This window comes from Loxodonta africana, chromosome 19, assembly GCF_030014295.1.
Source record: "Loxodonta africana isolate mLoxAfr1 chromosome 19, mLoxAfr1.hap2, whole genome shotgun sequence".
Lineage (NCBI taxonomy): Eukaryota > Metazoa > Chordata > Mammalia > Proboscidea > Elephantidae > Loxodonta > Loxodonta africana.
In genome coordinates, this window is record NC_087360.1 from 6,755,714 (window position 1) to 6,768,607 (window position 12,894).

The 12,894-nt window shown below is 50.5% G+C and overlaps 1 protein-coding gene across 2 annotated transcripts in view; it reads left to right on the forward strand.

The window, feature by feature from the left end:
* Positions 1-3,530: 3,530 nt before the first annotated feature.
* Positions 3,531-12,894, forward strand: part of RILPL1 (Rab interacting lysosomal protein like 1) — a 49,023-nt gene continuing 39,659 nt past the window's right edge. The window contains exons 1-2 of one of the 2 annotated variants that reach the window (XM_023539209.2): positions 3,531-3,950; positions 12,095-12,245. In XM_023539209.2, the coding sequence (XP_023394977.2) occupies positions 3,642-3,950; positions 12,095-12,245 (460 nt within the window). In that variant the 5' untranslated portion in view covers positions 3,531-3,641. The remainder of the gene's footprint in view (positions 3,951-12,094; positions 12,246-12,894) is intronic. The other variant, XM_003420283.3, reaches the window with a different exon arrangement.

Genomic DNA, 12,894 nt, shown 5'->3' on the forward strand with positions numbered 1-12,894 from the left:
GATGGCCTCTGTTATTGGCCCCAGGTTGTTTACCTCTTCAGAGCAGGCTGGGTCTGTTAGCCCAAAAGTCCTACTGGTGCCAAACTCAAATTTGTACACATCTAGTCATTTTTAAAATATCTAAACAGACAGATTTTTAGCCATTTAGATAAGTCCCAAGGTAGTGCAAATATTAAACATTCAACTACTAGCCAAAAGGTTGGTGGTTCAAATTCACCCAGAGGCACCTTGGAAGACAAGCCTGCAATCTGCTTCCAAAAGGTTCAGTTCTACTCTGCACGCATGGGGTCGCTATGAGTTGGAATCAACTCATGGGCAGCTAAAAACAAGAGCCCTCCTTACATACCCCGTTAAAAGATAAGATAAAACTCTATAGCTACAAGGACCCAAATTGCTGCTGTCCTTTGGAGCTTTCTGACCCATAGACTCCCTGCCTTGGTGTGGAAAGACATTGCTTAGGCACATACAAGCTACCTCCTTTCTCCTCTTCTCCAGCAGTTTCCTTGCCCTCCTTCCCTGCTGGTGGTTTCTTGTGCTCCTCACCTCTAGAAGACCTCCTGCCGTGAGGGACCACTCCGTTTGGTTGTCAATGTGTAGGCCCCAATGCTGCTGTCTCGTGGGCGTATCTTTTTCCTTAATCAGTCCTAAACTCCCTTGAACTCACTACGCATAATGAACTTCCATGTAGTCATCACCCAGTTTCAACAATTATAAACTGAATGGCCTGTTTTCTTCTCACCTGTAATCCCAACCATCCTGCCCTCCCAGTGGATTATTTTAAAGCAGTTCCTAGATATTCTATCATTTTATTCATAAATATTCCAGCAAATGTATAGTCTTCAAATATTTGTTCTGTGTTTATTTATAGGGGAGGTTGAGTGCTGGATGTGGAATGGAGAAAGAGAGAGGCCCTCCAGTGCAGCAGCCTTTAATGCCCTTCCTATCGGCCCCAGCAATTCAGCTCTGGCCTAAACTTGCATGTCCTCCTCAACAAGACATGTGTTGTCATTGTTGCCTATTCAGCGTCTGAACTCCCTTCTTAAGTTTAAACAGGTGTGCTGTGGGAGTCTTGGTGAAAACCAGTAGCCTACAAGTTGATTGTGACTCACGGCAACCCCACGTGTTTCAGAGTAGAACTGTGCTCCACAGAGTTTTCAATGGCTGCTTTTTTGGAAATAAATCACCTGAGTTTTCTTCCCAGGTACCTCTGGGTAAACTTCAACCTCCAACCTTCTAGTTAGCAGCTGAGCACATAAACCCTTTGCGCCACGCAAGGACTGCTATCTGAAATTAGTTTCTTCTTCTTTTTTTTTTTTTGGCTTTACTTGTTTAGTGTTTGTTTCTCAGGGTAGAAGTACCCCTGTCTGTCTTGTATACTGACATTTCCTACAAGTTCACCATAGTACCTGGTATATATTAAGAGCTAAGTATTTATTGAATAAATCACTGTCAATGAGAGTATTACCCTATTCTCTATTCCTGAACTCCAGTCCCACAAGTCTGGCTGTTAACTAGACATCTCCATCTCCATCTACACAGTAAATCTTTAATAATCATAGCTGACTCTTCCATAGTACTTTGTTGGTTTGGCACGTATGTTTATTTAATTACCACAGTTACCCTCTGAAGTGGGTATTATTCTCATTCCATTTTACAGAAGGGGAAGCTGAGACTCAGAGAGGTGAAGTGACTTGGCCAAAGCCACATGTGTGGTCCATCTGGAGAGGCTGTGAAAGCTGAACCACTGGGCTCAACTGCCTCTCCCTATTTTGACAGGGTTGTAACCATTCTCCTAAGCTCTCAGGATCACCATGTGGGGTCCATCTCCCTCCACTCCCCCATTTCTTTCACCCCGCTGTCCTGTGGCCCAGGTTGCAGGCTGGAGCTGTGGCTCTGTGATCCTTGCCCACTCTCAGCAAATATTTGCTGACTTGAGAGCAAAGCCCCTCAGTTGCACTATTCATTTCTGCATTTACCACACTCAAAGTTCAGCTGTTGTAACGATTAAATGCGGTAGTATTTGCAAAGCACTGAGAATAAACCAAACCAAACCCATTGCTGTCATGTTGATTTCGACTCATAAGGACCCTATGGGATAGACTACAACTGCCTCATAGAATTTCCAAGGAGTGTTTGGTAGATTCGAACTGCTGACCTTTTGGTTAGCAGCCAAACACCTAACCAATGTGCCACCAGAAAAAAGGCCCCCTAAAACAATACCTGTAATTTTAAGCACTATATATCTTTTTAACTAAACAAAGACCAAACGCTCAATACATCTTTGCCTTTTATTTTGACCAGTTTGTGCCAGGTTGGGGTGGGCTTTGTGGCTGCAGGAGCCTCAAGGTTGCTCCTCTAAGGAAGGTCACAGTCTGCTGGGTGAGGCAAACTCAGGATGCTGAGAGCAATTGGAGGGGAGAAGGCAGAGGGCTGTAGTGGCACGGAGGAGGCTCCCTCACCCATGCGGTGTGAGGAGAATGAGTTCAGGACAGGCTCTCCTGGGGCGGGGGGCTCTGATGGTCAAGTGGATTAAAAAAAAGCCAGGTCAAAAGGACGGGGCGGGGTGGGAACGTGAGAAAACTCGGCGTGCTGCCTACATCCAAACCCGCTTCGCCTCCACTGTGAAGTGGTGTTTATGTCACAAGGAGTTGTTAATGGCCGTGGGTCTGCGGGCACGGCAGCCCGGCGGCCTCCGGACACAGAGGACCCCACGCCCCTTCTAGAATCCCCTCTCCAGGGCGCCTCTGCTGGAGCGCAGGGCGTGAGGCCCCCAAGTCTGCCTGGTGACCGAAGCGAGGGAGTGGTCTGGCGGCCCGGGGACTTCACTTTCCTCCCCAGGATAAGCCCCATCCCAGACTCTGCCTCACCCCATTGCTTTCCTCTTCAACGCAGGGTCCGCCCCCGACGCTGGGCACCGGTCCAGGGGGCGATCTGATGGACAAGCGCCCTACCCCGACCCTCCCCCCGGAGAAGCCCCGACCCCTCCCCGGCGGCGGGATAGGAGGGGCCCGGGTCTGAGAAACGGGCGGGGGGCGTGGGCGGGAAGCTCTGGCGGAGGCCGGGAGGCGTTTTGGGGGCCGCAGCCGCGCCCCAGGGCGCCCCCGGGCGGCGGAAGCCGGGCGCGCCCCTCTCCAGGCCGGAGTCGGGGCGGGGCGCACGGCATCTCTGCGGGCGGAGCCGGCCACTCGGCCTCGCCGCTGCCAAAGTTTCCCGGAGCTGCCACCGCTGCTCTCCCTCCCAGGCCTCGGGCGTGGGGCGACCCTCGGGCGGGGACTGTTTCCGAGAGCAGCGGGCCCTCTCCCTGGCCGGCCCCCGCGCCTCCATTACGCCCCAGTCGGATTCCCAACTTGGGAGGCGCCGCGGGCCTGCGCACGCGCGCCTTCCTCACCGCCGCCTCCCGGTCCTCCTCCTCCTCCCACCAGGAGCCAGGCTCCCGGCCGGCGCCGAGACCTTAGCCCGGCGCCGACCTCCCGGCCCCGGCCGCGCTCATGCCCACGCCGGCCGGCCGCGCGGTGCGCCCTTGCCCGAGGGCAGGCTGAGCGCGGGCGGTGGGCGGCGAAGCGTGGGCCCGGCCGGCGCTGCCCGACAGCGGCAAGTTTGGGAGTTACACTAGTTGGCGGGGGAGAGGCCGGGAGCGGGCCATGGAGGAGGGCCGGGGGTCGTCGCCGGCGGCCGAGTCGGCCCTGGAGAAGAACGTGGCGGAGCTGACCGTCATGGACGTGTACGATATCGCGTCGCTCGTGGGCCACGAGTTCGAGCGGGTCATCGACCAGCACGGCTGCGAGGCCATCGCGCGCCTCATGCCCAAGGTCGTGCGCGTACTGGAGATTTTGGAGGTGCTGGTCAGCCGCCACCACGTCGCTCCCGAAATGGACGAGCTGCGTTTGGAGCTGGACCGTCTGCGCCTGGAAAGGATGGACCGCATCGAGAAGGAGCGCAAGCACCAGAAGGTGGGTTGCTAGCGGCCTCGGTCTGCCCATCCTCGCAATGGGACCGCCGGGACCCAAGGGCCCTCCGGCTTCGGGCCACGGTGAGTGTGCACACGTGTGTATATAGGGACTAGAGGAGACCCGACTGCGCGAGAGAGCGAGGGGAGGAAGCCCCTGGCATATGCCACACGTATGATAATGTACTCCTGAGTCAGACTTGAGTTCCAGTCCCATCTTTGTTATTTACTAGCTGTCTGCCCTTGGGCAAATTACTTAACATCTCTGTGCTTTCTTTCCTCATCTGTCAAATGGTGGGACTCACCTCAGGGTTTAAGAGTTAATTGGGATGATATATGTAAAGTGCTTGGTTATTATTATTCTTTTCCAGAAATGAAATCAGTCCATGTGTTAGCCAAGAAGAGGTGACTCCAAGTCCCTTTTCTTTATCCCATTCCAGAATCCCCCAAACCAAAGGAGGTGTGAACTCCAGCCACTGAGCTTACTGACCCCCAAGCTTTGGGTTCAGATTTGCAACTTTCTTCTCCAGTTCTTTCTAGTTTTTTAATCTGTGCCTTGTGGCTTTACCGTTCTTGATCTTATTTTTAATTCTCACAGTAGTCTATTATCTTCATTTTACAGATGAGGAGACCGAGGGTCAGAGTTAGAAGGAAAAAACACTGCCGTGGAGTTGATTCCAATTCATAGCAAGCCTGTAAGACAGAATAGAAGTGCCCCGTAGGGTTTCCAAGGCTGTAAATCTTTACGGAAGCAGACGGCCGCATCTTTCTCCCACGCAGCGGCTGGTGGGTTCAAACCACTGACCTTTCACCTGGCAGCCAGGTGCTTAACCACTGTGCCACCAGGGCTCCTTGAGAGTCAAAGTGGGGGGAGGGATTTGTCCCAATTTGGGGGCAAGGGAGTCCCAGCCCCAGTGGAGGTAATTCTAGTGCCTCCTCCACAGCCGGTTTGAATCAGGGGAAGGGGCTGACATAGAGCAGCTTTAAGGCTAAATCTGTGCCCTGGGAGACCTGGTCCCTGGCCTCATGAGTCCCTGGGCCCAATGTCCAGACGAGGTGTCTGGGGAAAAGGAAGTAGGGGACTTGTGGTTTCCGGCCTCAGCCTCACTCCAGGGAAGCTCCTGGTAGATCCTGAAAATAGGAGGAAAATGCCTTTCCTTGCAGGGGATCTAGGTGCCTGATCTGGCTCTGGCTTGCTGTGTGGCCTCAGGAAATGGAGTTGACCTCTCTGAACCTCCCTGGCAGGCCATCACCTATTGTGTACTTTGATGGATCAGCAGTTTTTCAAGGAAAATTGCCAGGGCTGTGGATGCAACATTAACTGAGGGTAGATCTATAGGTAGTCAAGGTTGCGGTGTTTGCTGAGGGGCTTGTCCTCCTAGGTCCTTGTTCCTTGGGGTCAGGAAAGAAGCTAAAGCTCCCAAGAGTTAGACAACATTTTCAAGGTCACACTGGGAGCTTGAAAATGCTCCAGGCATGTAATTAATGGGAGGCTTCTGGGAGCAGGGTCTTTGGAGATAAACAGCTTGGTTGCAAACCCCCACCGGTTCTCAGGCCGTGTGATCCTGGTCAAGTCAGCCAGCTTCACTGTGCCGCTGTTCCCTCAGCTGTAAAATGAGAATGATAATACAGTAATACTTCGTAGGCTGTCGCAGGTTTTACTGTATTATTTTGATGCCTGGAGAAGGTGTCACTGAGGTGCTCATAGGCTGGTATTAGAGATCCCCTGCTGCCTACCCCATGCATCTCAACTGCTACCCCAGCTTGACAGTCCCTCTCACCATCTCTCCTCGAGGGTCCGGGAGTGAAGGGACCTCTGAAACTCTCATATGCAGCTGCTCCTTGTGACAGCTGGAGAACGGTCTAAGGGGCTGAGCCCAGGTCGCACAGCAAGTCCTGGCACCTGTGTCCCCACCTGGTTTTGCTTTGTTCAGCTGTGGCCAGGCTGGGAGGCAGCTCTTGGAGCCATCAGAGGACCCTGGGCCTGGACTCGGATGGAGTCCCCCAGCCAGCTGCACTTGTTGCTTCTGGAATGCTCTCGGCCAGGAAGTAGACACCCTGCGCTCAGCGCCAGGGCTTGTTTGTGAACACTGAGGGCAAGCTCATAAACTGGAGGACAGTATCCTTCCTTTCCCACCCCAGCCCCAAACCAAAACCCCAACCAGTTGCCATCGAGTCAACTCTGACTCATGGTGACCCCGTGTGTGTCAGAGTAGAGCTGTGCTCCATAGGGTTTTCATGGCTGATTTTTCGAATTAGATCACCAGGCCTTTCTCCCAAGGTGCCTTTGGGTGGATTTGAACTGATAACCTTTTGGTTAGTAGCCAAGCATGTAATTGTTTTTGCCACCCAAGGGCTCCACCCTACCCCAAAAAACCAAACCCAACCCATTGCTGTCAAGTGGATTCCAACTCATAGTGATCCTAAGGACGGAGTAGAATTGCCCCATAGCATTTCAAAGGAGCAGCTGGTGGATTCGAACTGCCAACCTTTTGGTTAGCAGCCAAATGCTTAACCACTGCACCACCAGGGCCCCCAACCCTAGCCCTGGTCCCCCTTATTTCCGTATTCTTGGAGGTAAGGGAGGAAGAGAGAAACAGATTCCCCTGAGTTTTTTTCTGCAACCTCAGAGGCCCTTCAAGCTGGTATTTCCACAAAGATCATCTTAGCATGTCTCGGGCCTTTTTTTGTGGAGAACAAATATGGCTCCAGCAAAGCACGCACCCTGCTTTCCACCAACTCCACTCTGGACAAAACTCCAGACTCAGTTCTGCTCATCCCTCAGACCCAGACCACAACGATGCCATGCTCTGCCGCGGCGTCCCGTCTGTGGCAGCCTTGATGGGCTACAGCATGCAGAGAGGTGGCGTGGGCAATGCACAGAGTGGGAAAGCTGGGTCCTCACCACAGGCAGCAGGCGGAGAACGGGAAGACAGGAAAGGCACACAGACAGACGTTAGAGAACAGTGGCCGTGCAGGTAGATGGGATAGCATGTAAACAGCATATACTGTTCGTTCATTCATTCAGCAGACATGTTTACTGAGCATTTACTACATGCCAGGCACTGTTCTGGGCCCTGGGGAGACATCAGTGACCAAGACAGACAAGGTCTCTGCTCTCACGGAGCTGAACTTCGAGTGCAGTGCCGTCCAATGGAAATATAAGGTGGCTTGCCATGTTAATAAAAAGAAACAGGTGAGATTAGTTTTAATAATACATCTTATGGATCCCAGCATATCCAAAATGTTATCATTTGAACATGTTAAAAAAAAAAAAAGCCTGGTGGATTTTTGAACGTGTAATCAGTGTAAAAAAGCACTCATGGCTTGTTTTGTAATTTGTAGCTGTTGAGAATATACGCAGCAAACACACCAATTCAGCAGCTTCTGCTTGTGCAGTTCGTTGACACTGAGTATATTTTGCAAGTTGTGCGACCATTTTTGCCTGCCTTTTCTGAGTTGTTCCTCCTCCATTAACGCCGACTCACTGTTCCCTGAGGTTCCTATCTGATCTTTTGGGTTGCTGTTGTCAAACTGATCCCGTAGAGATAGTTGTTAAAAGACCATGATACTCACGGCAGACATCGTTAATTAGGTAAGCTAAACTATTGTTTGGTTTTAAGAAGACTTCAGGGGATATTTTTGGTTGAAGGTTTAAAGATTATCTCAGGGCAATAGCTTCAGGGCTTCATCCAGCCTCTGTGGCTTCCGAAAGTCTGGAGTTTGTGAGCATTTGAAATTCTGTTCTGCATTTTCCCCCTTTTGATCAGGATTCTTCTATAGACTCTTGGATCAAAATGTTCAGTAATAAGTAACCAGACATCATTCAGTTCTAGTTTCCTACTATTCACATATCTTGCATTCTTTTCTTCATACTAATTCTTTGTCATCCGGTAGGTATTTAACCCTTACCACAGGTCTCAGTTAAGATCAGCCACATTTCAAGTGCTCATAGGTACTCATGGCTTGTGGCTTCCCCTGTGAAACAATGCAAGTCCTGTGTGAGGAGATAGTTTGTTTTCTTTTTTTTTTAGTTTAAAAAAATTTCAGCTTAGGGTAAGTGCCATAAAGAAATAAAACAAGGAGATATGAAAGAGATCAGCAACCTGCTAGATGAGGTAACCAGGAAATTGACAGCTGAGCTGTGGTCTGAATGAAACGGAAGAGCCAGCTATGGAGAGCTCTGGGGGAGGAGCACTGGAGGCAGGAGGCACACAGCAAGCACAAAGGCCCTGGGGTAGGGATGCGCTTGGTATGTTCAAGGAACACAAGGCCAGTGTGGCTGGAGCAGAGTGAGTGAGGAAGGGGTGTGGGAGATACCAGGGGTCTGATCATGCTGGGCCTTGTTGGCCAAGGTGAGGCATTTGAGGACTACTGGTGCTGAAAAAAGGCAAAGGAGATGGTCAGTGAGGGCCAGCTTCCTGGAAGAGCCTTTGTAGCTGGCGTGGAGACAGGGTTAAATTCTCCATGGTCAGCTCTGAGGCGGTAACCAGTTCCACCAGCATTAACTTCAGTTCACTGGGAGGAGGAAAAGAGAACCGATAGTGGAACGCAGTATGAGTCTCCTGTAACAAGTGACTACAAACTTAGGCTCAAAACAACACAGATGTATTATCTTACAGTTCTAGAGGTCAGAAGTTCGAAATGGGTCTCGAATCAAGGTGCTGACAGCGTCGCGTTCCTTCCGAGGACTATAGGGGAGAATCTGTTTCCTTGCCTTTTCTAACTCCTCGAGGCTGTCTGCATTCCTTAGCCCCTTCCTCCGTCTTCAAAGCCAGCATCATAGCATCTTCAAATCTCTAACTCTGATCTCTGCTTCTGTCTTGGCATCTCCTGCTCTGAATCTCCTGCATCCCTTTTACCTTATAAAGACCCTTGTGATTACATTGGACCCACCTGCATAATCCAGGATAACCTCCCATCTCAAAATCTTTACCATAGTTATGAGGGGAGGGAGGGTGGGAGTGGGTATTCACTAATTAGTTGGTAGATAAGAACTACTTTAGGTGAAGGGAAAGACAACACATAATACAGGGGAGGTCAGCACAAAGGGACTAAACCAAAAGCAAAGAAGTTTCCTGAATAAACCGAAGGCTTCGAAGGCCAGTGTAGCAGGGGCAGGGGTTTGGGGACCATGATTTCAGGGGACATCTAAGTCAATTGGCACCAAACATTCTGCATCCCACTTTGAAGAGTGGCGTCTGGGGTCTTAAACGCTGGCAAGCAGCCATCTAAGATGCACCAATTGGTCTCAACCCACGTGGATCAAAGGAGAATGAAGAACACCAAGGACACAAGGTGATTACGAGCCCAAGAGACAGAAAGGGCCACATGAACCAGCGAGTACATCATCCTGAGACCAGAAGAACTAGATGGTGCCCGGCTACAACCAATGACTGCCCTGACAGGGAACACAACAGAGAGCCCCTGAGGGAGCAGGAGAGCAGTGGGATGCAGATCCCAAATTCTCATAAGACCAGACTTAATGGTCTGACTGAGACTAGAAGGACCCTGGCGGTCATGGCCCCCAGACCTTCTGTTGGCCCCGGACAGGAACCATTCCTGAAGCCAACTCTTCAGACATGGATTGGACTGGACAATGGGTTGGAGAGGGACGCTGGTGAGGAGTGAGCTTCTTGGATCAGGTGGACACTTGAGAGTATGTTGGCATCTCCTGCTTGGAGGGGAGATGAGAGGGTAGAGGGGTTAGAAGCTGGTGAAATGGACGCAAAAAGAGAGTGGAAGGAGAGAGCGGGCTAGCTCATTAGGGGGAGAGTAATTGGGAGTGTATAGCAAGGTGTATATAAGTTTCTATGTGAGAGACTGACTTGATTTGTAAACTTTCACTTAAAGCACAATAAAAGTTATTAAAAAAAAAAAGTCTTTACCATAATCACATCTGCAAAGCCCCTCCTGCTGTGAAGGGTAACATATTTGCAGGTTCTGGGGATTAGGACGTGGACATCTTTGGGGGCCATTATTCTGCCAGCCACAGTGGGTTATACCTGACCGATCCTCGCTGCACCCTCTGCGTGCTCAGCCTGTGCCAGGTGGGAGCAGGAAGGACAGAGCAGGAAATGCCTGACTCTGCTTCCAGCCCACATCTGTGCAGGGAAGGCTGCACGCCCAGGCCAGCATCCCACCACCACTTCGCCATCACTCCTGCCCTTCAGCACCCTTCCCTGGTGCCCTGGAACCAGCTGCGAGGATACTTAGTTATTACCTTTGGTTTCCCCAGTGCAGCCGGCTTCCTGACAAACAAGGGGGGATTTAGGAACTTATTTAAAAGATGATGGAGGGTGATGCTGACCATCCGGCCCAGGTGCGTAGGGGGGAAGAGATCAGCAAACATGTCCTTAGGGCTTCCTGGGTGCCAAGCACTGTGCCAAGCGCTTTACAAGTATGAACCATTTAATCCTCACAGCAACCCCTGGGGGTAGATACTACACTATTTTCCTCATTTGTGAGGAAAAGGTTGAAGAACTTGCCCAAGATCAGCCATCAGCTAGTAAGCAGAAAAAACAGGAAACAAGTTCACGTCAACAGGCTTTAACCTACTACACTGCTCGAGCAGCAGTGCTAATGTTTCCGCGAGGAGTTTATGGTTTTACGAAACACTTTGCTGTCGTATCAAAATTGTTACAATACTTACCGTACTTGTACCTGCGTTGGATATAATTCGCATACTGTACAATTCACCCGTGTGAACTGTACAATTCAGTGATTTTTAGTTGTTCACGGAGCTGTGCAGCCATCACCACTATCACTTCTAGAACATTTTCATCACTATGGGAAGAAAAAATCCCTTACCCTTAGCAGCCACCCCCTCTCCCCCTGACCCTCCAGTCCCTGGCAACCACTGATTTTTCTGCCCCTATGGATTTACCTGCTCTGGGTATTTCATGTAAACAGGATTGTACAATATGTGCCTTTTGGGTCTGGCTTCTTTCACTCAGCATAATGTTTCCAAGGTTCATCCGTGTTGTAGCATGTATCAGGACTTCATTCCTTTTTATGGCTGAGTAATATTCCATTGTAGGGATAGACCGCATTTTATTTAACCATTTATCAGTTGATAGGTATTTGGGCTTTTCCACTTTTGGGCTGTTACGAAGCATGCTGCTGTGAATACTGATATACTTGTTTCTGTGTGGACACCTGTTTTCATTTTTCTTGGGGAAACTCTGTGGGGCAGTTCTACTCTGTCCTATAGGGTCGCTATGAGTCGGAATCGACTCGACGGCACTGGGTTTTCTGGATATGTATGTACCTAGGCGTAGAATTTACTGGGTCATATGGTGATTCTATGTTTAACTTTTTGAAGCATTGCCAGGCTGTTTTCCAAAGTGGTGTCACGGTTTTACGTTCCCACCAGTGACGTGTGAGAGTTCCAGTTTCCCATTTTCTCGCCGACACTTGTTATTGCTTGTCTTTTATATCATAGCCATCCACAAAATGCTTACAATAGACTGTTGTTGTTTATCATCACATCAACCCTGTGAGCCTTTATATTATCGTTCTTCAACTGAGGGAAACGGAAGCTCAGAGAGGTTAAGTGAGTTACTCAAGACCCCTTGGAGAGCCAGGGAGCCCCGACAGCCTCGAACATTCCCTAGGTCTTTGCAGCCTGTTTCTACCCTGGAGAGAGGTTTACCCTCACTGAGGGTACCTGCCCGAAGATCAGGGGACATGATTATACCTGGGGCTGCCTACCCATTCTCTCTCCTCTTAAGGTAGTTAAAAGGTGTGGTGCTGGCTTTGTGGTTACTTGTGGGGCAGCCCTAACCAGGCCAGGTCCCAACAGTGTAAGTGCAGGTATCTGCCCAGAGGAGCCCTGGTGATGCAGTGATTAAAAGCTCATCTGCTAACTGAAAGGTTGGCAGTTTGAATCCACCAGCTGCTCCTTGGAAACCCAGTTGGGCAGTTCTACTCTGTCTGACAGGGTTGCTGTGAGGTGGCATTGACTTGATGGCAACAGGTTTTGGCCCAAAGGAAGAACACCTTCTGTTTTTCTCAGAGGTGCCATATGGGCTGGTGGTGGCCTTGTCTGCCCACCTGCCCCATGCCTAGTTCTCATGGGGAAGAGGGGTGGTGGGCGAGGCTGCTGCCCTGGACAGGCTGTCACCCACACTGTGCTTGCCTTGGCAGGAGCTCGAGCTTGTGGAGGACGTGTGGCGAGGGGAGGCACAGGACCTCCTCTCTCAGATAGCCCAGCTGCAGGAGGAGAACAAACAGCTCTTGACCAACCTCTCCCATAAGGACGTCAGCATCTCCGACGAGGAGTTCCAGAAGCATGAAGGTAAGGAAGGACAAGGCTGCTGCTGGCATCACCCAAGGAAGTCCTGGATGGCGCAGTTAAGCGCGCAGCTAACGGCTGAAAGGTTGGTGGTTTGAACCCACCCAGAGGCACCTTGGAAGAAAGGCCTGGAGATCTGCTTCTGAAAGGTCACAGTCTTGAAAACCCCGTGGAGCAGTTGCACTCTGCACACATGGGGGCGCCATGAGTTGGAATTGACTCGACGGCAACTAACGACAACAACTGGCATCAGCCCCATCATCGCTAATCATAGTAATGATGATAACCACCTCACAACATTCACGTGAGGCTTTCTACCTTCCTCAGCCTTCAGTCTTATGTTGTCATGCTGGTTCAGGCCATAACTCTGCTAGAGTTGACTTTTTTAGCCCCAGTTGACAGATGAGGAAACTAAGAGTTCCATTCAACAGACCGATACAGATTCCCTCACCATACGCCGTGCTGTCTTCGGCGCTGGGGTTAAGCTGTGGACAAGGCAAAGATCCTGCGCTTATGAAGCTTATGATCTAGTGGGTGGAGGTGGATGATAAAGATTTTTTTTTTTATTGTGCTTTAGGTGAAAGTTTACAGCTCAAGTTAATTTCTCATACAAAAATGTATACACATGCTGTTTTGTGACACTAGTTGCAAT